At 40.6% G+C, this 27,357-nt stretch overlaps 1 protein-coding gene across 13 annotated transcripts in view; it reads right to left on the reverse strand.

The window, feature by feature from the left end:
* Nucleotides 1–2,296: 2,296 nt before the first annotated feature.
* CASK (calcium/calmodulin dependent serine protein kinase) overlaps nt 2,297–27,357 on the reverse strand; it is a 318,758-nt gene continuing 293,697 nt past the window's right edge. For 9 of the 13 annotated variants that reach the window (XM_083172652.1, XM_083172649.1, XM_083172651.1 and 6 more), the window contains 5 exons: nt 25,658–25,738; nt 25,472–25,552; nt 23,081–23,283; nt 16,109–16,192; nt 2,297–4,563 (listed from right to left, as the gene is read on the reverse strand). In XM_083172652.1, coding sequence (XP_083028778.1) covers nt 4,387–4,563; nt 16,109–16,192; nt 23,081–23,283; nt 25,472–25,552; nt 25,658–25,738 — 626 coding nt within the window. In that variant the 3' untranslated portion in view covers nt 2,297–4,386. The remainder of the gene's footprint in view (nt 4,564–16,108; nt 16,193–23,080; nt 23,284–25,471; nt 25,553–25,657; nt 25,739–27,357) is intronic. The other 4 variants (XM_083172661.1, XM_083172659.1, XM_083172650.1 and 1 more) reach the window with 1 other exon arrangement.

Genomic DNA, 27,357 nt, shown 5'->3' on the forward strand with positions numbered 1-27,357 from the left:
AAATCAGTGTTTGCCACCTATATTCTGGCTCATCATACATCCCAATGGTCCCAGTTAGACTGGAACCAATGCTCAACTGGTCTTGCTAAAATTAACAGATGTTTGGAGGGTAAGCACCTGTGGGGCAGTCTAGCGTTCCCAAACGCTAGGTGTGTCTCTTTCATAGAATGGCCATGCTGCCAGTCCTGATTAATGGACCTCATTCCTTCTGTCGCAGAATCAGATTACAGGGTATTTGCAATCCATGGTGTTATGGACATAAAACTATTACAACAGTCAGAACAGCTTTTACTTCTATAGCAGTGGTACCCAAATTGAGTGCCACAGGTTGGTGGTCCAGGAACAAAATCAAATTAATTATGGTCAAAGTTATAGACTAAACAAGTGCTTATGGCTGCCAATCATAAAACATGCAGACAATCATAAGCAAAACCATACACCACCACATAACGGAACGATGGCAGCTAAACATAAATTAATATTTTCTAGTACAAAATTTAAGTAATCAATAAAACACGAATCCTAGGGGTGCTGCAAAAAACATGCTGATTGTCCCTGTGCTTCAAAAAAATAAAATAAAAAATTGCAGCATCCGCTAACCTATAGAAAAATCTGCTCATGACATCACCCACATTTCAGGCAAATATAGGAGATCAACTCTGGCACCTGTAAAAGTACATCCTGCTATAATACTCAAGTACATGTTATTACCAGGAACCAGAATTAGTGATTCTGTCCAGAAGTAACCATTAGCAGGAAGTCTCCAAAAGTATTGTTGAGCGCACAGTTGAACAAGATCTGGTTGCTAGGTTCCATTTTTTTTTTTACCAGCATTTGTCCACTACTTGTTGATATTTGATGAGTATATTTAGTAATTTATATGATCTCTTTTTTGTTATTTTTATGAAAAAGACAATGTAAAGAAAAATAAACACAGGAATAACATATTGCAAAGATCTTTCACCTGGCTTTAATTCTCATTAACCATTCTTACAAAGTGACAGTATCCGCTTACGTCTGATTAATTAGCTAATGTACAAAATTCTCTATCGGATTATGTTTACTTTTTTTCACAGCAAAATTCTAATCAAATGTACATACTTTTTCACAAAGACAGTGGTTGGTTTTCGTCAATGTAATAATCCCATCCGGTTCAAGACTTTACATAAGTGTGGCAGTTGGAAATATTTTTTTATTTTTATTTTTAAAACATTGTACTGCTTATATTGAAATGGCTCAAAATCACTATCATACAATAGCATATTTTAGTATAACTGTTTTAGCCCTTTGCCCGGAATGGATTAGTGCAGTGACAAATTATTTCCAACATTAAGCAGATTGTATTTATATGATATCAATTTAAAATGAAAATACAAGATGATGGTTTAATTGCACGTTAAATAATATACAGGTTGTTTTTCTTTAAACGTTTATGCAATGTGATGGTAACAGGCACTGGAAACAAACATCTTCTTGGCAAGATATTTAAACTGTTAAGATATTAAACCTTAAAAAAAAAATAAAAGCATTTGAAATTGTCCTTTTTTTTTTTAAGTAAGAAACCTATTTAGCAAAATCATATTATAATTAGGTTTCTTTAGCACCAGTATAATTCTCCATCCAATTATTTCAATATGGATGAAAGGCTGTTCTAGTAAACTGTTTAACTGATGTGAAAAATAAATGGTTATCCAGATTCTTTATGTTAAAAGGCAATTCACAACAATATGATAATATATGTAATTCCTGTAACCCACTAAAGGATATTAGGATCAAAGATCTCTCATGTAATGTTGTAGACGTTCTTTTTAACAAAATATCTGAGCAGTAATTTTGTTTTCTAATAAATGTTCACAACTTATTTAGAGACAGCAAGGGGAACTAACCACACTGTTGCAGCAGTGCCAAAAAGCTATTCAATTACTGCTGCCAAGGAAGTCCCAGAGGGTGTTTTTCTTAGGAGGTGTGTGGAAATACTTACATAAAGCACACCTTCTTGGGCTTAGCAAGTAGGGTAAAAAAATCCACATAACACAGAATCTGTTGGAAAGAATGTGCGAGCCATGAGTTTACCCTGCTTGGAAATTGGTTAATAATTGAATAGCTACAGCCACATTGTAAGACCCATGGGTAATTGAATCTTCCTACAAGTTCCCCTTCATTTCAAACATTTATACAAGGAAAAAAATGACTTTAGTTGACTTCTATTAAGCAGTTAGCTTGAAAATACCAAAACATACAGTACACTGATCTTTAGAGAAAATAAATTAAAAGAAGGACTCAAATAAAAAAATAGCACAGGACAAAATAAATCTGATTTTATTTATACTTTCATGGTGATTTTTTTATTATTATAACTATTGTTATTCACTACCTTTCCCCTACCCAACCATCCTTGAGCAGAAAGTTTCTTATGGAAGTTTACAGTGACCTTGCAAATATACAAGACTACATATGAAAAATTAAAATCTTCAATAAGGATCAACATGGTTGGATTTAACAAAGCCTGGATGAAGACATTATATTTTTGGTTTACAGGTAACACAATAAATCTTCACAATGGACTTTTGCTCTCCTTCACCATCCACATGCCCAAATAGGAGGCAAAGTCACGATTCTGATCTAGAGACAGTGCTACATATACAAAAAGGAGGATTTGGTAAAACATTTTTTTGTTCATTCTCAAAATTGAAAGGTACTTCTTGAAAATAGGCAATTTTAGACTAAAAATGAAGCAAGGAAATATGACAAATTTGAAAAGTGCAAAAATGAGTATCTTGTAGATTTAGCTAGAAGACCGTGAATGTCTCCATCCAGTTATGGCTAGGTTATCTATGAAAAAAAATATTTTAGCGAAGTTTTGATCAGGTGCCAGCCAAATAAAATATGTATTGTAAATTGACTAGTCAATAACTTCTTATAATGACTGTAAATATACATATTGTGCTTTGCTTCATCTTTTAAGAATAAAATTGTGCTACTGGAAACAATTTGAGAAATTGAGTTTAAATATGACCCATCTTCAACTTCCCAAAGAAAAAAACATTTTTTTTTAGTATGAAACCATTAAACAAACTACCTATACAATTATCCATTGTGCAACCAGAGTTAACAAATTTATTTGTGAGTCACAATAAATGAATGACTCAAAGGCATATATCTGAACACATAAACTTAAGTATATTTTAAAAGTAAAATAAGAAAATATTGGTCAGGCTAAAACTTTGATTCCATTTTTCTAAAGAATTTACAGGAGTTTTCTTTTATTTTTACACTGTGTGGAATATTCTTTTGATATAGGTCCCCATAACCTTCCATTACATAAATTTTAAAATGTTGTGCATATGCATAATAAACATAAAACATATTAAAAGCATTTCTCTCAACATAATTAAAAAGTTAATACTCTGTTGACAACACAGATATTAAATGGCAAAAAAAAAAAAAATTATATATATATAAAAAAAAAAAAAAAATCAATCCGTACCCTCCCCAGTTTACAACAAATTAAATTGAGACAAAATTACAAACACATTTCACTACATGGTTAATAATAAAAACCAGCTTTGTTTTATAAAGTTGTCCAAAATGCAAGGGATGTGCATAGGTATACAACTTGGTTATAATAATTGTATTTAATTCCCTCGGGTACGATTTCCCATGAACGGAATGTATGTTTCTGTAAGTTACAGTTTTTTTTCAACACAGATACACCAACAGTATAAACGCTTGCGACTGTCCACATGCATTAAGATCCACTTTCAAATCTTTATATTGTTTACAGATTTTTTCAAAGAGACAGTATCAAAAAAAGTACTACTTTAGTAAACATTTGTAAGGAAATCATCTTAAATGAAAAAGGCCATTAAATATGTGGTATTTCCTCTTTCAATAGATGCAGGCTATTTTGTGTAAATAAATTAAATAATGCCTTTGCTACTAAATGACTGACATAAGACTAAAATTAATATAGTGTTCCACCCCTGCGTAAGTAATCAAATTTCCCGTTATTAAAATAGATTATAGAAAGCAGCATATCACTTGTGCAGTTGTCAGAGGCCTTTGAAACAAAAAAGCTATGATTTCCAAAAATATAACATTCCAAAAGTTTGAATAATGCATATATTTTAAAAAGGAAATTTTTAATACAATGCAAAAAAAATAATGTTTAATACAGATACTGTCTCTTTAAATTAGCATTGAAAATTTGCTTCATTTTCCTTTCCACCCATTAGGACATGACAGTTATAAATTTAGGTCACACTACATTTAGGTAGTCTCTAGGGGCCAAGACTAGTTGACATTATGTCAACAAAGAGGTTTCTCCAGTTACTGCACAAGGTGATTTTGAAGTAATAAAATGCCGATAGTTCACTTGAAAATGGTCTAATAGACCCAGGACACTGGAACCCATTGTGGAGCTGTACACACAAGCTCAATGGCTTCCTCCAGATGTCTAATAGTCTCATCAATTTCATTGTTGATAATTGTTAGATCAAAGTAGTGTGCATATGTTCTCTGGAGGATTTCAGACTCCTTCTGCAGGCGTTGAAGAGATTCATCCTGAAATAAATTTATAAGCACAACTTTAAAGATAAAATGTATACATTTAGCCAGAGAATAAATAGGTACATTCAATAATCTACTGCACAAATCGTTATCTGATAGTTCTGATATTGTAGGTAATTCCAGTTAACCTGTATGCATTCACCTGTTATGTTATTGCAGCTCACACTTTTTTGAACCGCCTTTAAAGTGCTGGGAAAATTAACATTTCCATTTGAAACACTATCTTTACAATTAGATTCTCTGTATACTGCACATCTTACCCAAATTATGCTATACTCCATACAACATGTTTATGAGTTTAGGTAAACCATTTACAGGTGCATGCATACACAACCACAAAGATATATGATCTACACAAACACAGGTGTTCTCCACATAAAGGCACACAGTTAACATGGAAACACATTGGTAACTAGATGAAGACCGTAAAAAAATTCAGAGAGAAAATACGGTACTTCTGTAGTTTCAAGGCGGCAGCTTACGCTCCGTTTTTAAGCTACGCTAATAGCGTAGCCCAACAGCTGCCTTACTTGTATAGTTTCACAGTGGCAGCCTAAGCTACGTTATCAGTGTAGGCTGCCGCCGTGAAACTACACAAGGAACTACCGTACTGTTGCCGGGAACTTCATATATGTCCCCGGCATCTCTGGCAAGCCTAGTCAGCGCCTCTCTCACACCGCTGGTGCAAGCATGATCCCTTCTCTTTGGTGGAAAGAGGATCAGGACGGCGCTGTCAGAGAGGTGCTCCATCTGTTTGAGATGCAGAAGCGTCTCAGATGCTCCAGTAATGAGATGCTCATGTGTCTGAGTAGCTATTTTGTCAGGGTACAGCAACCCTGCCATCAGGGTTAGGGGTTCTGTAGCACGTGCATCTCATGTCCAAAGAGGGGGTGCAGACTCAGGTGCATCTAATTCACAATGAAGGAGGCATTTGCCAGTGCTCCATGTAACATACTGGCAAATGCCTCCATTTGAAACCCCCATTATCCATGGCAGCCCGAAGCACGACGAGCCCCGAGAGGTGATGCGTTACGCATCCCCTGACCTTTTCATACCACCACTATCCACGTCGGTGTGGAGTTGAATTTATATTGTGTAATGAGTGCAGCGAGGGGACGCGGATTACATGTAAGGTAATTCGTGTCCGCTCGTCACACTTTATAAAATCAACGCGATCATCGCTGTCCATACACGCTGGCCATAGTCGCCCAGTGTGTATGGACCTTTACACACTATTATAAGATTATAAAATAGTAAAGCCTTCCTATTTCTGATGCCCTTACCTGTATGGCATCTCAATTTGTAAGGTTATGAATGATTTCTTCCGATTTATGGCTATGATATCATAGCTTTTATCTGTACATGCTGTGTCTGGACAACACTAACTTATACAGAGCTTGACAAAGACCAATTGCCAGGTCCAATACGTTTTTAGCGGTTCAGCTTACTAGAGTGTTTGGTATGATGCGCTAATATGGGTACAAAATGGGCTGTGAGTGGTATCAGTAAGGCTACAGAGTGGGGGAAGGAATAACTGGTGATGGCTCTAAGCCAGTGATGGCTAACCTTGACACTGCAGCTGTTGTTGAACTATACATACCAGCATGCCCTGCTACAGTTTTAGGTACTTACATGTTTAGTTGGGCACCCACTAGTGTTTTCCACCACACTATATAAAATCAACTTCATGCCGACATGGATAGTGGGGGTATGAGCGTACTAACTATAGTGGGCGCCCAACTAACATAAGTACCTCAAGGTTAGCAATCACTGCTCTAAGCAGTCCACCAACCTAACCAGCGTCAGGATCATTATACATCATGTGGTCACTTCTCCCAACAATCTCTTGCAAATAGATCAGAGGTTTCCTCGTCCATTGTGCAGTGCTTGGATAGCATGCATAGTTGTGGCAATGTGGGCAACAGCACCTGGTTTATGCAGCAATATTTGTAAAGATTGATGTTTTACTATACAATATGTGGTAATGAAGAGAGGTGAATACATTCATTTAGTTATTGGTTCATGTAGGATTGATGTGAACAAATAATTTATTGATGTGAATACCTTTGGGCTACTATTTTCCTTGTTAGGACTAGATTCAGACCTGATCGCTCATCTGCAAATTTGCAGATGACTGCAAATAGTTAGCCACCGTGCAGAAAGAAAGAAAAATCACCCCATGTAAATGTGCGAGTGAATTGCGAACACAAACTATTTAGATTTTTCCAGTCTGTGCAAATGTGTGACCCTTCCACAATTGTGCAACAGAGACAGGCTGATCATGGCCACATACCCTTCCTTAAAATGCCTGGGTAAGAGTGTATTTTTTCAGGGCACTCCCAGAAAACAGCAGGTGTCCACCCCTCAAAAGCAGACTTTAGTTCAGTCAACTGCAAAGGAATTGCAACTAGAACTATCCACTATTTTGGCTCACTCATGCATGCTATAATCCATACATAGTCATTTCATAGTTTAACTCAGTGGTTCCCAAACTGTACGCCGCGGCTCCCTGGGGTGCCGCAGCGCTGTCCCGGGGGTGCCGCGACAGATAGCCCTAGAAAGGAAGCCTGGCAGCCGCATATCTTTCCTGAGCGGGCCGGGCAATGACTGAGCAGAGAAAGCAGGTGCCGGGGGTGGGGTGGATGTGCAGTTAGCTAGTGGCGGGCGGTAACCTACAGTATCAGTGACCGGAATCAGGTGGTGGTGAGAGGATGGGCTGGGTGCAGGGATGGATGCAGGGGGGAACCCTAAGCCTTCGGCCAGCAGAAACAGCCTCTCTAAATACCTGCTCCCTCCCTTCTTTAGCGCTGCTGCACAGCTCACCCACACTGACAGCGGAGTGAGCCAGGTCCCCTGCGTAGAGGTCAGCAGGGTGACCCGGCTGACCTCCATGCCGGGGACCCGGATTACTCCGTTGTCAGTGCGGGTGACCTGCGCGGCTGCGCCGAATAAGGGAGGGAGCAGGTATTCAGAGAGACTGTTTCTGCTGACTGACGGCTTAGGTTCCGCTCTCAGTGCTGAGGACCCAGGGAACTGGTTGGGAGACAGACCCAGAGGTGGCAGCTAGATGGCCCGGGATCCGGTCACTCCCCCGGGGGCTGCATCTTTCCTCCTTCTGCCTGCAGGTAGATGTGGCCTGGTGTGCGGGCACAGGACTCGCACAGATCAGTGTGTTGGTCTGGCAGTGATGCAGCAGCCCTGGCAGTGCCCCCTGTGCCACATGCTGCAGGGATGAGCTGAGTAGAGATGCAGCAGTCGCTGGGGAGCAGGTAAGGACACTCCGGGCTGGGGTTACACAATACACCCGGCCGGCCTGTTCCATGCCAGCCGTACCAGACACACTGGCACCTTTACATGGACAGCACTGAGCACACTGGCACCTATACACAAAGACAGAACCGGGCACACTGAAACACACAGAGAGAGACAGGACTTGTTGCACTGAAGCACAGAGACAGGACTGGTCACACTAATGCACACACTCAGAGACAGGACTGGTCACACTAATGCACACACTCAGAGACAACACCGGGCACACTGACGCACACACAGAGACAGTACCGGGCATACTGACGCACACACAGAGACAGCACCGGGCATACTGACGCACACACAGAGACAGCACCAGGCAGTGTGATGCACACATAGCGACAGCACTGGCGCACACAGCGACATCACCGGGCACACTGATGCACACACAGGCAGCGACAGCACCGGGCACCCTGACACACACACAGCGACAGCACCGGGCACACTGACGCACACAGAGACAGCACTGGGTACACTGAATGGTTCACTTATTCCAAAATACAGGGCACCCCCACATATTTTTGGAACCAGGATTATTATTAATAATAATTATCGGTAATTATTTTAGTTTGAGGGTGCCTTGAAAAAATCTCTGAGACCCAAAGGGTGCCTTGAAGTGAAAAATTTTGGGAACCACTGGTTTAACTGATTGTGAATTCAGAGATCAACTCTGAATAACCCCCTAAATGTGATGTTTAGACAACTCACTGCACAACACGCTTAAACAGGGTTTTACATAGATTGGCTAAACCAGTCCATATTTCCCTTGCAGGGCCCTCTCTCCATGTGCTTTACTAAGAATCTATCTATCTATCTATCTATCTACATACCTATCATCTCTCCCTTGCAGGGCCCTCTCTCCATGTGATTTACTAAGAATCTATCTATCTACATACCTATCATCTCTCTACCACCCTATTAATAGCTTTAGCGTCCTGTCCCCTGACACAATGCTCTTTACTCACATGTACTTGTCCTAAATTGTAATTCATTGTTTTTTGCTCATTTATGTATTGGGTACTTGTTTCCTAGCACGGCCACAATCTTGGGCATCGTGTACCTTTAAGTTAAGGTACACGATGCCCGCGATGGACCCTATTTCCTTTGAAATCAGGTCCATTTTGCCGGCAAAGGAAAAATCGCGGGCAGAGCGTCGGTCGGGACCATTAACATTGTAATATAAATCTATATATATCTATATATATATATATATATATATATATATCTATATATATCTATATCTATATATCTATATATATATATATCTATATCTATATATATCTATATATATCTATATATATCTATATATATCTATATATATATATATATATATATATATATATAGATATAGATAGAGCAAGGGAATGCCCGGCACTCTGGTTGTCCAAAAGATTACCTTGCTGCGTGTGCCTTCTCGTAGCCACTGTGGTAATATAGGAAGAAGGAGCGTCACTTCGCAGGCTGTTTAAGTGGTAATAAAAATCGTTTATTTAGCCCAACGGTGTTTCGGGGTATATCCCCCCGTCTTCAGGGACTTGCAGTCCCTGAAGACGGGGGGGATTTACCCCGAAACGTCGTTGGGCTAAATAAAGGATTTTTATTACCACTTAAACAGCCTGCGAAGTGACGCTCCTTCTATATCTATATATATATATATATATAATCATTAAATTGTCATTCCATATTCACGCACTGTCTTTTCTTTAACCCATTTGCTCCCACACACAGGGCCGCCGACAGGGGGGACTGTGGGGAATGGAGTCCTGGGCCCCGGCAGACAAGGAGGCCCGGGGGAAGTGCAATGTAAGTGTTGGAAGGCCGTCTGACTGCAGGACATATGCAGAGGAAGGATGCCGCTGTTCAGCAGCTAAAGACATACAGTGGTAGGAACTAACAAAAAATGGCTGCCCCCATAGCAGGCTACATAAAGATGTCCGCTATTCACCAATGGGAAGCCAGGATATCTTTCCCAGCACCTCGGCTAAAAAGTAAAATAGGGGCGGGGCTTATCGGCACATGCAGTTTTGGAAGAGAGGGGCAGCTGCCTGATAAAGGTTTTCTGCAGCCCCTGGACACACTCAAAAAGATTAAGGTCAGATGATGTGGTCGATGAGAGAAGTGGGAGGTGGGCTGAGGGAAGCATGTGCAGGGCTAGCTAAAGTGTAGTGTGTGTAAAGTATGTATGAGAAGCAGGTTTAAGTCCAGGGGTAGTGTAGTGTGTGTGTGTGTGTGTGTGTGTGAGAAGCAGGTGCAAGTCTAGAGGTAGTGTGTGTACAGTATGTTTGAGAAGCAGGTGAAAGTCCAGGGGTAGGGTTGTGTGTATGTATGAGAAGCAGATGCAAGTCTAGGGGTAGTGTAGTGTGAGAAGTGGGTGCAGGGTTAGCAGTAGTGTGTGTGGGAAGCAGGTGCAGGGTTAGAGGTAGTGTGTGCGAGGTGTGGGGTTAGTGGTATAGTGTTAGCAGGTGAGTGGTATAGTGTTAGCACGTGCATGGTTAGAGGTAGTGTTGTGTGTCCAGAAAGCGGGGTTAGGTGGAGTGGGTCCAGGGTGGGGTAGTGTAGTGTGTGTGGGGTTATGGGTAGCACCTGTCCTTTGCCCAGACCATGTAACTGTGTGTACATTACTGTCACCCCCTATTTTTGCACTGCGTTTTCCGTAAAAAGCTGGGCCAATTGCCAGTGCCTGCCCCCCAGTCTGAAAATTTCCAGCCTCTGCCTGGGGTCAGCAGTGTGCATAGGTGGCGGCGCAGATTTCCCGAGCAGTGACCATTCATGGCCGCCCAAACCCCACCCACGCACTTCCTGTGCTCCTGCCTGGCTGCAGCGGCACAGAGCTGTCCCGCCTGCATGTGCATCCTGGGAGTTGGGCTGGCTGTGCAGTGGTTGGGGTAGGCATTTACACTTTTATAAAGACATGATTGTACACTAATTGATACCCACCCTAGTTGTAGCTTCTTCCACCTCTGCCCCCCGTCATCCACCTATACTCACTGGGAGAGGGGGGCCCTGACAGTTTTGTCAGTCCCGGGCCCCACGGTTTCTGATGGCAGCCCTGCCCACACACACTGAGCACAGGCCTCTAATTACCACCCCCTTTCCATATATTTATATATACACACACATATACGCACACACACACACTTTTAGGTAATTGTCTTATTTAATAATAGTAGGAGTGTGACATTTAACAGGAAAACTAAGGGGGGTTATTCTGGTTGATTCGCTCGGATATGTATACACATCCTTGTGAGTCAACCTAAACCCACCTTGTGAATGGTGGCATGCCGGCTACCCATTCACAAGGCACGTTCCTTCACACTGGCTGCGAATTGATGTTTTGCATAGACATCCATTCGCAGCACCATCGAATGATGTGCAACGTGCACGCATATGTAAGTGTGGTCTGAGGAACCCTTACATATGCGCGCACGTTCTGAAGGAAATGTCGTCCCCGTCATGGCCTCATTAGCATGAGAATGCCCAGCTTTCTCATGGAAATGCTCATAATATGATGGGCGTTCACATATGCTAATGGAGCCACCCTGTGTGTATTCGTAGTGGGTGCACGCACCCTGCGTATGCACATGCACAGTAACATCGGTCCCTGTGTGAATGAACTGCAGTTGCGAACTGGCCTGAATAAGGTCCTATGTATGTTGTAATGCAGTTACTGAACCATGAATGCAAAAGTTTTGCTTGTATCTGGGCTGCTACCAACACAGGGCTTTCTATTGTAAAACACCACATATGCTGTGTAATATTTTTGAAACATAAAAGTAGCAACAGACAGAACTGAACCAAAGGAGGTCAGACAAACATATATGAACAAGTAAAAGGGTGACAGCATAGGTTAAAGACAAATAATAGTACACTGCAGCTGTTTATTTGCCTGGATTGCCAGGAGAGCATGACAAATCGCTGCATTAAGCAGTAGGGGTCACAATGATAGCCTGATCCCGCACCAGCTACCTTGAACTCCCTCTCTGGGTAAAGTAAAATAAAATAATGGAGAGTATATACTACACCGCTAAACCTAGAAAAATAGAATTTGACAGCAGTAAGTAACCACTTGGTCAATCAAGTCTGCCCCCCCCCCCCCCTGCTCCCGCTCCTAAAATAAAAAACATTTTATATTGAGAAATAAGAAGAAACAAACAAATACTGAATTTAACAGGCTGTGCCATAAAACCAATTTCAGAGCCATCATCTTACAAAAGCACTTGTAATTACAAGAACAATGGAATGTTTTTCAACAAAACCTTAGTGGCTTATTTTGGGGTTTCACATCAGGAAAATGGAATAGCTCAGCTAATAAAATTAAGGACATGAAAAAAAGGGGGGTCCTCTGTCCATTTCATCTATGTAATGGAAAAATCTCAATATCAAATCACTTACATATAAAATATAGCATACAAATAGACTGTATATGGGAACACAACTGGCAATCTAAATGACATTTTATAATCTAAAATTAAACTCTATAAGATCATTCCAAGGTACCAAGTTGATGTTGCAAATAGTTTTAGAATACGTGATCTGGTATTAAGATCTACACAGTCTCTATATGCATCCCCCATTTAGCATAAATACGGACTACTCACTCCTCTTTATTAGGAACCGTGACCCGTCTGTTCCAATATAGTGATTTTAACAGTATAGTATTAACTGCTTGGAAGGTAGGTGCAAATGGGACAATCCAGTTGCCTAATAATCACTTTCTTGGCTACTGTGAAGAATTATTGTAAGGAATGGCAATAATGCTGTCTTATATGTTCTTTAGATCAATGGTTCCCAACCCTGGTCCTCAAGTACCCCCAACGTTTTCCAGGTCACCCGGCAGGTGCACTCATTATTCAAGCACATTTGAAAAGATCCACAGGTGGAGCTAATTATAGCACTTGTGATTCTGTGTGGAGACCTGCAAAACATGCACTGTTGGGGGTACTTGAGGACCAGGGTTGGGAACTACAGCTTTAGATCCTAATTCATAAAATTGACACACAACATATCTAGGGGTTCTTTAGTAAGGTGTAAATCTCATACGGAGTTAAATAATATTTTATTCCAAAATGTTCTGATTTCCCTACATTCTCATAATGTGGAAGAATGTGGTTGAGGAAATGTTACACTCGTACATGTCATCTCTGATATTGCGACAAATACACCTTGGGATATGAACGTCTGGTACTCTTTACCTAGAAGGGCGCCCATCGCTAACATTGAATGCACTAAAAAAATCGGGTGCGATGCGACCGACGCGATTTCCCATAGGGAACAATGTTAAATGTCTCAATTGACCCGATTTTCCTGTTCAATGCCTCAATTGACCCGATTTTTCCATAGGAAACAATGTTAAATGGGCCACAGAGGCCAAATAGGCACCCTGAAGTGTGAAATAGCCACCCCAATTGTTAACGCCACCCCACGATCAACGTCAACCCGAAGCATGGCGAGCGCAGCGGTACGCGTCCTACGACCTTTTCATACCCCCACTATCCACGTCGGCGTGGAGTTGAGAATAGAAAGTGTGGCGAGCGCAGCAAGCCACCGAGCCCGAAGCGTGGCGAGCCCCACGCGGGGACGCGGCTACCTTCACAGGTATCCGCGTCCCCTCGCGGGCTTCACAGCTGTCCGCGTCCCCTCGCCACGCTTCGGGCTCGGTGGCTCGCTGCGCTCGCCACACTTTCTATTCTCAACTCCACGCCGACGTGGATAGTGGGGGTATGAAAAGGTCGTAGGATGCGTACCGCTGCGCTCGCCACGCTTCGGGTTCACGTTGATCGTGGGGTGGCGTTAACAATTGTGGGGGCCATTTCACACTTCAGGGTGCCTATTTGGCCTCTGTGGGCCATTTAACATTGTTTCCTATGGAAAAATCGGGTCAATTTAGGCATTGAACAGGAAAATCGGGTCAATTGAGACATTTAACATTGTTCCCTATGGGAAATCGCGGGCATCGCGTCGGTCGCATCGCACCCGATTTTTTAGTGCATGCGATGCCCGCGATTTTTTACTAACGATGCCCACGATCAAAATCGTGGGCGCCGTTCTAAGTAAAGAGTACCGAACGTCTTGCCATAAAGCAGAATGGAGGAATTTTAGATTTATTTTCCATATGCTTTATCAATATAGTAGTGGAGTTAACCAGTGGTATCTTTGAAGACCAATTCTTAACACAACTATCCCATATAATCTCTGACGGTAGAAAGCATGGGCTGCTTTTTTTTATTAGTTATGTATTAAAAGAATGTTTAGCACATGTAGTTAATAAAATCCTTGGTGATGTGTACTATGCTTACACTGTATATCAGTGGAACATCATCCCATATATTAAGAGAAATAGTTATGAAGCTGCAATAACCCTAAATTGAAGGGTTTTAACTAATTATAAAAGTATAGATAAGATGCAGATATATTCGTTCAATATACCGATTCCGATATCCCAACGGTCTTCAAAAGACTGGCGCCGAAACCTCAAAAAGGTCGAAGACATTGGAATACCTAAAGCCAACATGCTGATTGGCAAGTATGAGGGGCAGGCTAGCGTGCAGCCGGGGAAGCGGGGGCTAGGTTTAGGCTGTGGGGAGGGGAAGGATGGGTTAGGCACTTAGTAGGGGGTGGTGGCGGGAGTGGTTGGCTTAAGGCAAGGCTGCGGGATATGGGATTGACTGCCGGCATCATCACTGCTGGGTTATTGCATGTATCCCTTCAAGAGAACTCCATGCACAGCATTTATAGCAGCAGTCCTATTACCCTTTATATTTAGAAATGAAAGCCTGGACTTTCAATTCTATACAGCACAGAAGACAAAATGGAGAAGCATTTAGACAACTATTGTCTCACTCTCTACCAGTCCGTTTTACTGTCCATTTTTATTAAGAAATTGTAGCAATAGAAGATTTTCTATCGCTGAGATAACATTTTGTATAACAGCATAATGACACAGACCATCAGTCTTGAAAATGTGAACTTAAAAAAAAAAAGAAAAAGAAAAGTAGTACAATATGAATCCACTTTAACTAGGATATCAAGGCTACTACAGACTCTGAAGTGACTAAAAACCTAAACAGAAAATTTACAGCAACAGACAAGGTGAAGAAGCATCTATCAAAATCTACACAGCTAGCATTGTGGTTCAGCCGATTCCTCACTGGTACTTACAGGCAACTTTCTGCACCATCGTGGAAGCTTAGTAACATTTGCAAGTGTATAAGTAAAAGGAAAAGAAAGTTTGTAATTCAGGAAAAAAATAAATGAAAAAAAAAAAAAAAACTATGAAAATAATAAATGAAAAAAGTAGTATATAGAACATGAAAAAAACACAATATTTAAATAATTTTTTTTTTAATATACGGTAGTTATTTCTTTGTAAAATGCTAATGTGATATCTGCAAAATAACAAAATTAAATAAAAAAAGAACAAACTAGTTTGATATTTAATGTGTACGAGCATTTTCATACATGTAAATGCAGTAATAATGGTCTCCTGCAATGAAATTTAAAAGAAGAAAATGCCATATTCTTTTGTTATTCACTGCTTCTTAGCTTTTTGTCCTTGCCCAAATATGGTCATGGAAATCCCTTGCTTTAAATTGGCAATGCGGGTCAAGATTTTTTAATTAAGTGAAGAGACACATTCCAAAGACCTCTAAAATATTATGAAACGTTACAAATATTATGCAACTCAAAGTTGGCAATGATATAGAATGGTAGATTGATGTTTGATTATACCAATAAAATGCAATAAAACCACCATAAAGGCAAGCAATACTTTTGTATGTTGGTGTAATATTGCACAACAATACAGTTTCACAAAAAAAAAAATATATATATATATACCTATAGACCTGCAAGCGTTGAGTTCAAATACAACAAACATTTGACTTTAGAATGTAAGCTTTCAAGAACAGGGCCCTCTCGCCTCATGTACTTTTCCTCTCTTAGAATGTAACTATATATATTCATCTTTTTTACACCGTACTCCGTCCAAAGGCACGTATATAACCATAGGTCTCTGCCACCGTAATAATGACTTCAGTGTCCTGTCCGATACAATGATCTTTTTTTACCATGTACTTGACCTAAATGGCCTTGTACTGTACATTGTTTTCTTAGTGTTGCTCATTCATGTATTTAGACCGACCGGACCATTGTGGCGCCATATAAATAAACAATTATAATAAACCATAATAAACCATAGTTGGGTAAAAACATGGCTACAAATGAAGCTTACCTCACTGATGCTTGGGGTAATTGTAGGAGCAGCAATGAAGACGACAAAAGGAGCAAATTCTGCGGTTCTCAGGACTTTAAGAGCCTTAAAAATAAGAAATACTTCATAGTTAGAGTTACAAATTTATAAATAGTTTTTCGAATGTACTTTTTGGTTAATAATTTCTACTTTTTCAACATAAGTAAATAGTTCTCTCAGGGTTTTTGATTTATACATTTTATAATCCTTTCTGGTCATTTTATTGACATAAGGCAGTGGTTCCCAAACTGTGCGCCTAGGCTCCCTGGGGTGCCTCAGAGCGCTTGCAGGGCTGCCTCACGTTGGTGGTCCAGAACCAATTCAAATTATTTATGGTCAATGAAATAGGCAAAATCAGTGCTTGTGGCTTCCAATTATAAAATATGTGGCTGAACAAAAGTGAATCATGTTCCTCACCACATAACTGGACCTAAGGATAAAATGTAATTGCAACTTATTTAATTTAATATTTGGTTCTGAAATTCTCAGTAACTTTTGGCGTAGGGGTGCCATGAAAAATATTTTGATACTGTAGGGTGCCATTATTCTAAAAGTTTGGGAACCACTGGCATAAGGTTTAACATTGTCATTTGCATGACTGGTTCTGCTTTATGTGAAGCACCATGCCAGATTAACAGCATCCCTAGGAAGCTCTCCGAGTAAAATATGTTGGATGGACCATGGAGAAAGAACACGTGGACTTGGCTCTCCCACGTTGAGTGCAGTCTATAAAGTGGTTAACACAATTCCCATTGGATTTGTTATGTGTTTCTAATATGCATCTACAGGTTTTATTATGTATGGCATTTTTTTATTATCATAAGTTTATTGAAAAGTTGTCAAACAAAGATAATGTAGATAATTTAGTTATAACAAAAGAATAGATGACAACGTAAATCAGAAACATCATGCATCAGAGAGTAAACATGTTAAACTGAATAACTAGAAACTGGAGAACATATTGGCAGGATTAGTTTCCACAAGGAAATGAAAAGTACAAATATTGTAAGCTCCTTTGAGCAGGGCCCTCTTCCCTCCTGTTGTCAAAGCCCTCTTCTCTTCACATGTCACTCACAGCTCTCCTATACTCCAACACTCAGTGACCATCTTTGTCCGCATACTCATCTCCATCATTGGCATCTAGCCTCTAGTTGTATGTTGATTGAGTCCTCACTACTTATATCCAAGCAGTAATGTGTATTGAACTGTGGCGCTCTTTATTTGTACTGTATTCTTGTTATTTATTCAATGTTATGCCAAGCTTTGTCTCCTTGTATTGTTCCTTTGTACGGCGCTGCGAAACACTTGTGGCGCCTTATAAATAAAATTATAATAATAATTATAATAAAATAGGGGAATGGGAGGAGAAATAGAGAATAGAAAAAGAGAAAAGGAAAAAATAAAGGAAAAGGGAGAAAAAGAAAACAAACAAGGGGAAGGAGGTGTTCGGCGATAAGGGCAGAAGCTGTATGAATAAGAGAAACAGTGAATGCTGAGAAAATCAGCTGGGATAGACAATAAGAGCAGGGAATGAATGGTCAATATAGACCATGAATGGTTACACCCTGAGTTCCATACCATGGAGATCATACTGACAAACCGTGTTGTTTTGGAGACTTGTAATATGCTCTATTTTGGCAATAGAGCAGATACAATTGAGAAGCTGTTGGCGTGTTGGACGGTGCTGGTGTTTCCAAGTTTGAGCAATCTGACTTTTAGTGGCACAGGACATGTTCATAGTCCATTTATTTTTGTATTTGGAGAGTTGACAGACTGGGGCACAGAGAAGCAATGAAGCCAGCGCAAGGGGAGAGGCCATGGGAATCACAGAGGATATCAAAGATTGTACCATTGATCAAAAGGGTGTGATATATACACCAGATGAGAAAAAAAAGATTTAATGTGACTGCATGGTCTCCAGCAGAGGTTAGAGGTGTTGGGTACATTTGGTGTAAGCATTTTGGGACAAGGTACCACCTGGTATATACTTTATTAGGAGTTTTCTTTGATGGAGACGCTAACAGAGCATTTGGAGATGTTAAGACAAATTGTGTGCCAAGTTTCCTCACCTAGTTACCTAAATCATGAGCTTCCAGAGATGAAGATTCAAGCATAATGATAGATAAATTTGAGATAAGGTGCCTTTGTCTGAAGGCCTGTACATACATACACATTCGATCACCGTAGGGTTTCATAAGGAATCCATAGAAGGAAGAGATGAGGTGACAAAGTGTCGAATTTGGAGGTATTGGTAAAAGAAGGATTGTGGGAGAGAATTTTTTTTGTGCAATTCTAAGATTGTGGGGCATGTCCACCAAGGATGTGGCGAAAACGCGCGATACCAGCTGGCTGTCCAAAGTGAGAACATGTGGGGGGATGCCCTGGGGGGAAAAAAGGGATACAACCACAGGAGGTGTTTGAGGAGATGGGTGATTAGAAAGAGAAAATTTAGAAACAAGAGTCCCAAATGGATAGGGTAAAGTTTGTAGGCCTTTTGAAAGGGAAATTAAGGTGGAGAAGATCTAGATTTGACTGCGAGATATGAAAGGGTAAGGCTTCTGATTTGTCAGGATTCATTTTAAAACTGGATAATCTTCCATAGAGTGATCCCTCTTGAAATAGGTTTGGAAGGGAAATCAAGGGGTTGGTAAGGGTGACATCAGCAAAGAGGGAAAGCTTGTAAGAGGAACCACCAGCAGATATATGGATTCAAACTGATCTTGCATCCTAAGGGTTCGGTAACCAGGGCAAAGACTAATGGTGGTAGGGAACATCCTTGTCTTGCACCATTAGAAACAGGGAAGATGAGAGAAGACCCACTGCAAGAACAGAAGTGGAGGGCTTTAACGGCCTTAAGAAGTTTTACTCCAAAACCAAAGCCTTGGATGGTATGTATAATGAAGGGCCAAGAGACCCTATCAAAAGCCTTTTCAGCCTCAAGGGCAAGTAGAAGAGAGGGGAGCTTAACAGAATTTACATGATGGATGAGATCAACTGTGCATCTAGTGTTCTCAAGAGCTTGATGGGAGGGAAAAAACCCTTCCCGATCTGGATGAATCTGCAAGGGAAGGATGGGGTTTAATCTGTTCACTAAAGATTTTTTGCAAAGAGCTTTAGGTTAGTATTTAATAAGGAGAAAGCTCAGTAGTTAGCAACTTTACCTGGTTTAGGAATAACTGTTTTTTTTCGGCCCTAGTGGTATCCAGGGGAAAGAGGCTGCCCTCAAGAATTTGATTAAAAGAATGGGCAAGGTGGGGGACTAAAAAACTTTGAAAAGCTTTATAGTAGGAAAAAGGAAGACCATCTGAGCCGGGTGCCTTGGAGGGTTTCTGTGATTTTAGAGCTTAGGATACCTCCTCCTCGGTTATGGGAAGGGTTAAGTGATTCAAAAGTGGAAGAATCAAAGTGCAAAAGGACAGATATTCAGGTAAAGAGATGGGGAGAGGGGGTTGGGGAGAGGTATGATCTTGGATATTGTTAAGGTGAGAGTAATAGTCCATGAAGATGGAATAATTGTAGAGGGGCTAGATTTTAAAAAGCCCAAAGGGTCTTTAAGTGCTGGGATTGCCAGAGTGGCTTTGCAAGCTTTTAGCCAGGCATGTCCAAAGTCCGGCCTGGGGGCTAATTGTGGCCCGTGCTGTAATTTCAAGCAGCCTGAAGTGGGTGGAGCATCAGATGCTGGACATACAGCACTAAAGGTGGGACCCCAGCGAGCATGTCTTTACCTTGCTGTCTGCAGCAGTGAGGAGGTGCCGGCCGCCACAGTGAGAGGTGTTTGGCGTCTTTCGGGCGAGTATGCATCCAACCCCTGCAGCTGCAATTGTATATCACCCTCCTCCGCAATCACAGTGACAGCAGTGTGTGGGGAAAGGGTGCAGCAAGGGGGAAGCTTGCTCCCAAAACATGCAGAGTGGATGAGGGCGGCAGCGGGAGCCCGAGCATCTCCTGTCCTTACAGTTCCTGCTTTGCCTCTCCGTCCTCTGGCTCACAAAAGGGGATGGGAAACATACAGTGAAGGGAGGGAGCAGGCAGGGGGACACAGTCAATAGGGGCAGAGTAAGGGACATACAGTGAATGGAGGCAGTGATGGACATTCAGAGGAGGGGGGGGGGCAGGCTGTTGGACATAATGAATGGGAGTCATACAGTGAATGGTGGCAGATTGGGGGACATACATTGAATGGAGGGTCAGGCTTTGGGACATACAGTGAATGGAGGAAGTGATGGACATTCAGAGAAGGGGGGACAGGCTGGGGGACAGAGTGAATGGGTGCATACGGTGAATGGTGGACATACAGTGAAGGAGGAGCAGGCTGGGGGACATACAGAGAAAGATGGCCAGGCAGGGGAATATACAGTGAAGGGGGGAGAGTGGGGGACATACAGTGAATGGGGGTAGGCTGGAGGAAATACAGAGAAGGGGGGCAGTCGAGGTGAAGGGACAGGCTGGGGGACAAAGTGAATGGGGGCAGAAGGGGGGACCATTCTGATGCGATTAATGATTCAAAGAATGTCAGGCTGAATGGTCTGCCCCCACATTTTCACCAAAACTAGCCCTCGTCGCAAAAAGTTTGGACACCCCTAGGTGATTAGCAAGTAGAGTATCAGCTTTGTTGCTTTTTTCATAGAAACACTATTTTTTCAGAAAGAATAGAATTGAGAGCTGACTTTGTTGAGGTGAGTTTTTTTTATAAAGCTTCTGTAGGAGTTCTTTATGAAGAGACTACGGGGAGTATTCAATGCGTTTTTTCTCCATGTTCAGCGAATCCGGTTTAGGATTTGCTGCACATTCGCAGGGTTCCCTATGGCTGCAGCATTCGCTGCCAGCCCTCCCTGTCACCCTATTCAACGCCGCAGGGGCTCGCTGCCCCTGAGGGCAAATTTTAACCCCTGTGGCAGCAGGGAGATGTAAGCCTCCCTGCCTGCCCCAGAATTTGTGGGGGAGAAGGAGGGCACCTGGGGACACAGGCAGCATAAGCTGCCCCCCCGGGAGAGCTGGCAGGGGACAGAGGGTATGGAGCTGCTTCACTGGTCCCGCTCGTAATAAGCCGGGACCAGTGTGAAGTGAATATATGAATATTTAATGAGCGGCTCCCAGTCCCCTGCTGGCGAATGTGTACATTTTTTTATTTATTTTTCAATTAAAAATAACAATTAAATATATATATTAATGTGCTTAAGCACATGAATAAAAATAGCATGCCCCTTCACAGAAAAAAAAATTCAGATTTTTTTGACACCAAAATAAAAACAAAAAAAACCTTTGTTTTAAAAGATCACTCCAGTTCACCAAAAAAAGATGTTTAATGCAAAATGGTGAATCATGGCAATAATCAGGGAGAAAGCAGTTCTCCATCCTAGCATTGAATACACTCTCGGCGAATCCCAGTGAAAACCCCATTGAAATACACCAGCGAATTGCAGCGGGCATGAAACTGAGAACTGGCTGGCATTCACTGTTCGCTTTTGGCGAACAGTGAACATTGAATAGGGTGAATCAGATTTTCAGTGAAAAAGATTCACTGCAAGTAGTGAAAACAGCCCGATTCGCCGTAAAAAAATATATGGTGAATCGGGAGCATTGAATACTGGCCTAAGTGGTGGAGTTGATAAGTGAGGGATCGAAGAAGATGACATTTGCTCTTTGTTTCTGTAGGAAGCAAAACAACTTTTATGTTCCTGGACAACAGGTTTATGAGCTTCCCAAACATGTGATTGGAGATTGGAAATAGGGAGACTTATGCTGGGTACACACCAAATCAGATCGTACGATTTGCATACGATCCGATCCCCTCTGTATACAGATGAATGGATCTTTTACAGATCCTACCTGCAGCAGGTAGGATCGGATTTGAATCCAATTCAGATCCAACCAAACGATTTTGACCAAATCTGCATCCAATCAGTCTGAATTGGATCCAGATTGATGGGATTGTGCCAAAATCATTTTGGTGTGTACCCAGCATTACTCCAGAATCGATCTCATTCTTGGTAGTGTGGTGGGGGTTTTAATAGAATATGTAATCTCTGGAAGAGAGGTTAAGAGCGCCAAGTATCAAAAATACCAGCTTCTTCATGTGTTTATTGAGACATCTGGAGGTAGAACAAAAAGCAGAATGGGGTAGGGGAGCAAATTTATCCAGAGCTGGGTCAAAAATGGAGTTGAAATCTCCACCAAGGAATAGGTGACTGATACAATGTTTTGCAGTGTTTTAAAAAAAGATTTGAAGGATCAATGTTGGCCTACATTGGAAGTGAACACCTAGGCAACAGTGCTCTCTATGTGCCCAAGCCTGCCAGTCAGGATAATGTATTGACCATCTGCATAAGTATAGACTGAGTCTTGTAGGAAAGGAAGTCTGTTGTTGATCAGGATAGCTACTCCATTATGTGTGGATATACACAAGGAGTAAAACACGGTGGAGAAGCGTTTGGAAAGTAGAGTAGAGTGTTCAGTTTTGTGAAAGTGGGTTTCCTGAAGTAAAACTATATATGGTTTTAGTGTTTGAATAGACCAGAACAAGCGTTAATGTTTTTGAGGGGTGTTAAGGCCAGGGACGTTCATTGAGGCTATAGCCAGAGACATATTAGGAAAGATAGAAGATAATTATAGATAATAGAGTAAGAACAGAAGTCCCAGCCCCCCAGGAAAGGGAAAAAGTTTTATTTATTTGTTAAACAATGCAAATAGGATCCACAAGCTTGTGCTGATAGAAATTATATGTGAAATGCCTATATTCCGTGTGCAACCCCAGCTGTTCTGCATACGAAATGATGTGCTAAAATGTTTTCCTAGACAACTCTCCTAAACAGATTTTTACATTTTTGGTCACATTTGTTTAGACGTTTATTATGATATAGGAAAAAAGATGAAAATATTGCAGATCATCATTACTGATACTGACTAGGCAAACAGAGGTGGAAAATGGTCATGAACTTAAAGTAAAACAATTACCTGAGGTTCTACATCAAGTATTGCAATAAGTCCCTGTTCATGGATCTTTCGTATTGTTTCCAGTTTTGTCCCATACATAGCATCCTCATGGCTGCCATATTCCAGGTATTCATTGTTAGAGATATCTTGCATCATTTGGTCATGAGATACAAAGAAGTAATTTTTCCCATTTTCTTCATCTTTCTTTGCGGGTCTGGTTGTATCTGGAATTTCAAAGAAGAAGTAAGTGAGATTTATGCTGTGTAACTCCACACTACCACCAGGCACTGGCCTTCACAGCAATCATAGCTTGACTGCATGGCAGCAGTAGGATTCCTTTATTTTACACAATTTAAGGATTTAGATCTGAGACTCATGCTGGCCACGAGTTCCTGGACAGAACCCAAGCAACATACTAAGAGGGTCCCCAAGCTTTTTCTGCCAATAAAAATGTACGGATATGACGATTAATGAACAATGGCCATTATCACTGTATCCAGTTTGAGTATACACCCCTTCTATCGCCAAAAAATGCAATGAGTGGGAAGGCTTATAGTGTGGTATTCAGTGTTGGTTGTTAGGTCTGTATTGGCAGAAACTGCATATTTTCCAGCCCAAAGAAAGAAGTCTAATTGATTTACCCTATTCAAGGTCATTTTTTCTCTCGCCAGTCTAAAGCATTCTGTGCTATATTATATTATATACACCATATATACTCGAGTATAAGCCTACTTTTTCAGAACATTTTGTATGCTGAAAAAGCCCCCCATGGCTTATACTCGAGTGAGGGTCCCACTTGAGTCAATAAGTTTTTCCAGTTTTTTTGTTGTAAAATTAGGTGCCTCGGCTTATATTTGGGTCGGCTTATACTTGAGTATATACGAATATATATATATATATATATATTTGGTGGTAAAACTTCTGCGCCTTCAGTGTTGACAAGGAATAAAACTGTGACAATCCTAATATATTTTCTATGTGCGTACCGCAACAAATAAGCAAATTCACGTGTAGTGGTGTCTTTCACTCCCAGATATTCATCCCTTTCTATATATATATATATATATATATATATATATATATATATATATATATATATATATATATATATATATATATATATATATATATATATATATATATATACACACACACATATATACACACATACATACATACACACACACACACACACACACACACACACACAATGCTGTTTAACTGGAAGGAGAAAAAAAAAGTATTTTTTTTGTTGCGGCACAACAAAAAAGTATTTTTTTCTCCTTCCAGTTAAACACGTAATTTACTCTCAAGGGTGCACCTTCATGTACAACTACTGTTTAAAGGAGGCTATGTTTCCTCTTTTGTGATATATCAATTGTGGAATTCGTCAACTTAACTCAAAACCTGTGCACTGGTCCACTTCCCCATCTCCTTTTCCCTCCAAACGACACCATGCTGTTTACCTGACGATAGGGGGTACGCACCCTGAAACATTGTACATTAAAGCTGCCTTCTTTGAAAAATTCCTGGAGTGGCGTGTCATGGTTTGCCCTTAAAGGTTCCCATACTACTGTAGCTGCCTATTTATTATGGCAAATGCAACCAGGTTCTATACCAACAGTTAAGGAGTGCTAGCTCGCTGCTGTATCCATCTATATATCTTTAAATATTATTATTATTTTTTTATGTAACTGCTGGTGGGGTTGGGAGTGTGCTCTAACACTGCGGGGGGAAGGCTCCATGGGCACTAGGGGGGCCTCCAGGTGCGCAGCAGCGCTGACAGTGAGCAGGGACCAGCTAGCAGCGAATATTAATGAGCGGGTCCCCCCTCCAGCGATGCTGGGGATAGCAGCGCTGACAGCCGCATAAGTAATGAGTGGGGACCCGGTTTGCAGTGAAAATTAATATGACTTATGCGGCTGTCAGATCGTTGGACCCGCTCATAAATATTTACTGCTAGCCAGGTCCTGATCATGGCGGTGGTGCTGTCAGATGGAATGCCTGTTTGATATTCCACCTATTCAGAATGCTTTCCTAGTGGAAAGCATTCTAGGGGAATATCAAACTGGCAGAATATATTCTGCCAAAAGAGCGATGTAAATCAGCAAACTGGTGGAATATACCCCATAGTGAACAACCTCTAAAAAAACGGAACCTGAAATTCTCTATTTACAAAACAGAGCGTCAGTAGCACATAGGATGTAGCATATATATATATATATTTTTTAGTATACAATTAAGCAATATGCAGTGCTTTAATAGTTCTCCATATCGAAATTCATTATTTAGCTCTGATCTGGATGAACTCCATTTATCTGCAGGTAACACATCAGTATGGTATGGACTACTTATTTTTAACAGTTTTATTCTTAGCCACTACAGTATTAATTGAAAATAATCTTAACTTACGTGGGATAGGGTAAGCAAATCTGTCAGGATGTTTCGTTATTAGTGTATTCTTTATGTGTCGTCTGCCAACACCATGTGCACCTATTAAAAAAATGCAATTAAAAATAATGTATACCTATATAAAATAGTTAGAATACGAGATATATATATATATATATATGATATTTATAACCTGTAATACATTACCTAACAGGACTAATGTTTTCCTTTTGAAAGCTGGTAGTTTCACTACTTCTTCATATGTGACGAGATCTAATTGATCAAAGACTAAAGAAAGAAAAAAATTCAAACAATTAGCATTAATCTGGCCATAGTACAATCAATAATTCCTTTCATCAACTATTTTGCAAGTTCTCCAATTTAATAATTCTCTTCATCCACTCCAAAACAAATGATTTCAATTTTGAATGTATTAATCAAGCAGACTACAGGCACCACTCATCCTCATGCACTGAAAGGATAGGACTAGTCTGAAACTCGCAATTTCCATACATCTCTCCTGAAATGCACTGTAATTTGCTATGAACACTAGAATGACAGCGTATTACAGAGGAGAGGCAGCTGCATAGAAATGCGAGTTTACAAACATGTCAAACTGTTTCCATGCAGGAGGAGAGCCGAGTCTGTGCACAACTTGTGATCAACTATGAAACATACAGAAAGATCAGTCTACAAAATCATCATTATGTGGGAGTTATAAATGGGTGGATGATGAGAAAATAATTAATTTGGCTGGAGAACCACTTTCAGAGGGAACTTCACACCCGTTTATTAGGTTTATAGCTGCCATGGCCAGTCTTATGTAATGAAACACTCCAGCAGCTGCAGCTTGCAGACTGCACACTCTTGGATCTCCATCTTTACAAAAGAATGGGCAGTTGTTCGCTGTGAACAAGGAGGGTAACTAGCTCATTACATAAGGACTTTTTCTGGAAGCTGCTGAAGGGAAAATAATTTAGGACTAGAGTGCCTCTTTAACCCTTTATCAATTAACGGATATTGTAACTTTTATAAAATGGTCATGTCAGAAAGGCATTGCTCATTGTGATGACATCTAAAAGGTCTTCAAGCATCTAAAGCAAGCAGAATAATCTTATTTTCTTCATGCATTATAAATAAAACCCATGCTATTTACAATTTTTTTGTTTATTTTAGAACAGTGATATCTTGTTTTTTCTTCAAGACGACAATGTACAGATTTCCACATTTAAAGGTGAAAACCAAGTGCAAAATAAATTCTAGTTTGAAATAGATGAGTTTGCAGTAAAAAAAAAAAAAAAAAAGGCCTTATATTAAAAAGAAAACCGTCAATATATGCATACAAGAGCACTGTTCTATAATAAGACAATTAGGTGATTAACAACTACAGAAGAAAAGTGAACACAGTACACTCCATCACTTTTTCAGAATATATTTCTTCAGCTTCCACAACAGAATAGAAAATGATTTAAAAATAGTTTGATAGCATACACCCACTGAGTAACCTGTATTCAAAAAGTGCACAGGTATATATCTGATCTATAACTGGATAAGTTTTATTTTGTGACAAAAAAAACAGGAAATTGTGGCCTGCAGGTCGGTGAGGTTAAGTCCCCAAAAATGAACCTATTCCCTATGCAAATGAAAAATGGTTTGGTAAAAGTTTGATTACATACAATGGTGACTTTGGATTATAGGCTCAGAGGTGCATGGGTGCCTGTACAGCTCTCTGGCATTGACAAGTGAATACAGTAAATAGCTTCTGTTGTATACAAAATGTAAAAGCCTGACTAAACACATGTTGTGTGGACAAACCTCTCTAAAAAGTTCCAAGCTCTTACAGTAATTATATTTGCCTTGGGGAAACAATTCATAGACGGATGCTACCGTTGTGTGAAATGGAGGGA

This window comes from Crinia signifera, chromosome 2 (genome assembly GCF_055691185.1).
Source record: "Crinia signifera chromosome 2, ASM5569118v1, whole genome shotgun sequence".
Classification (NCBI taxonomy): domain Eukaryota; kingdom Metazoa; phylum Chordata; class Amphibia; order Anura; family Myobatrachidae; genus Crinia; species Crinia signifera.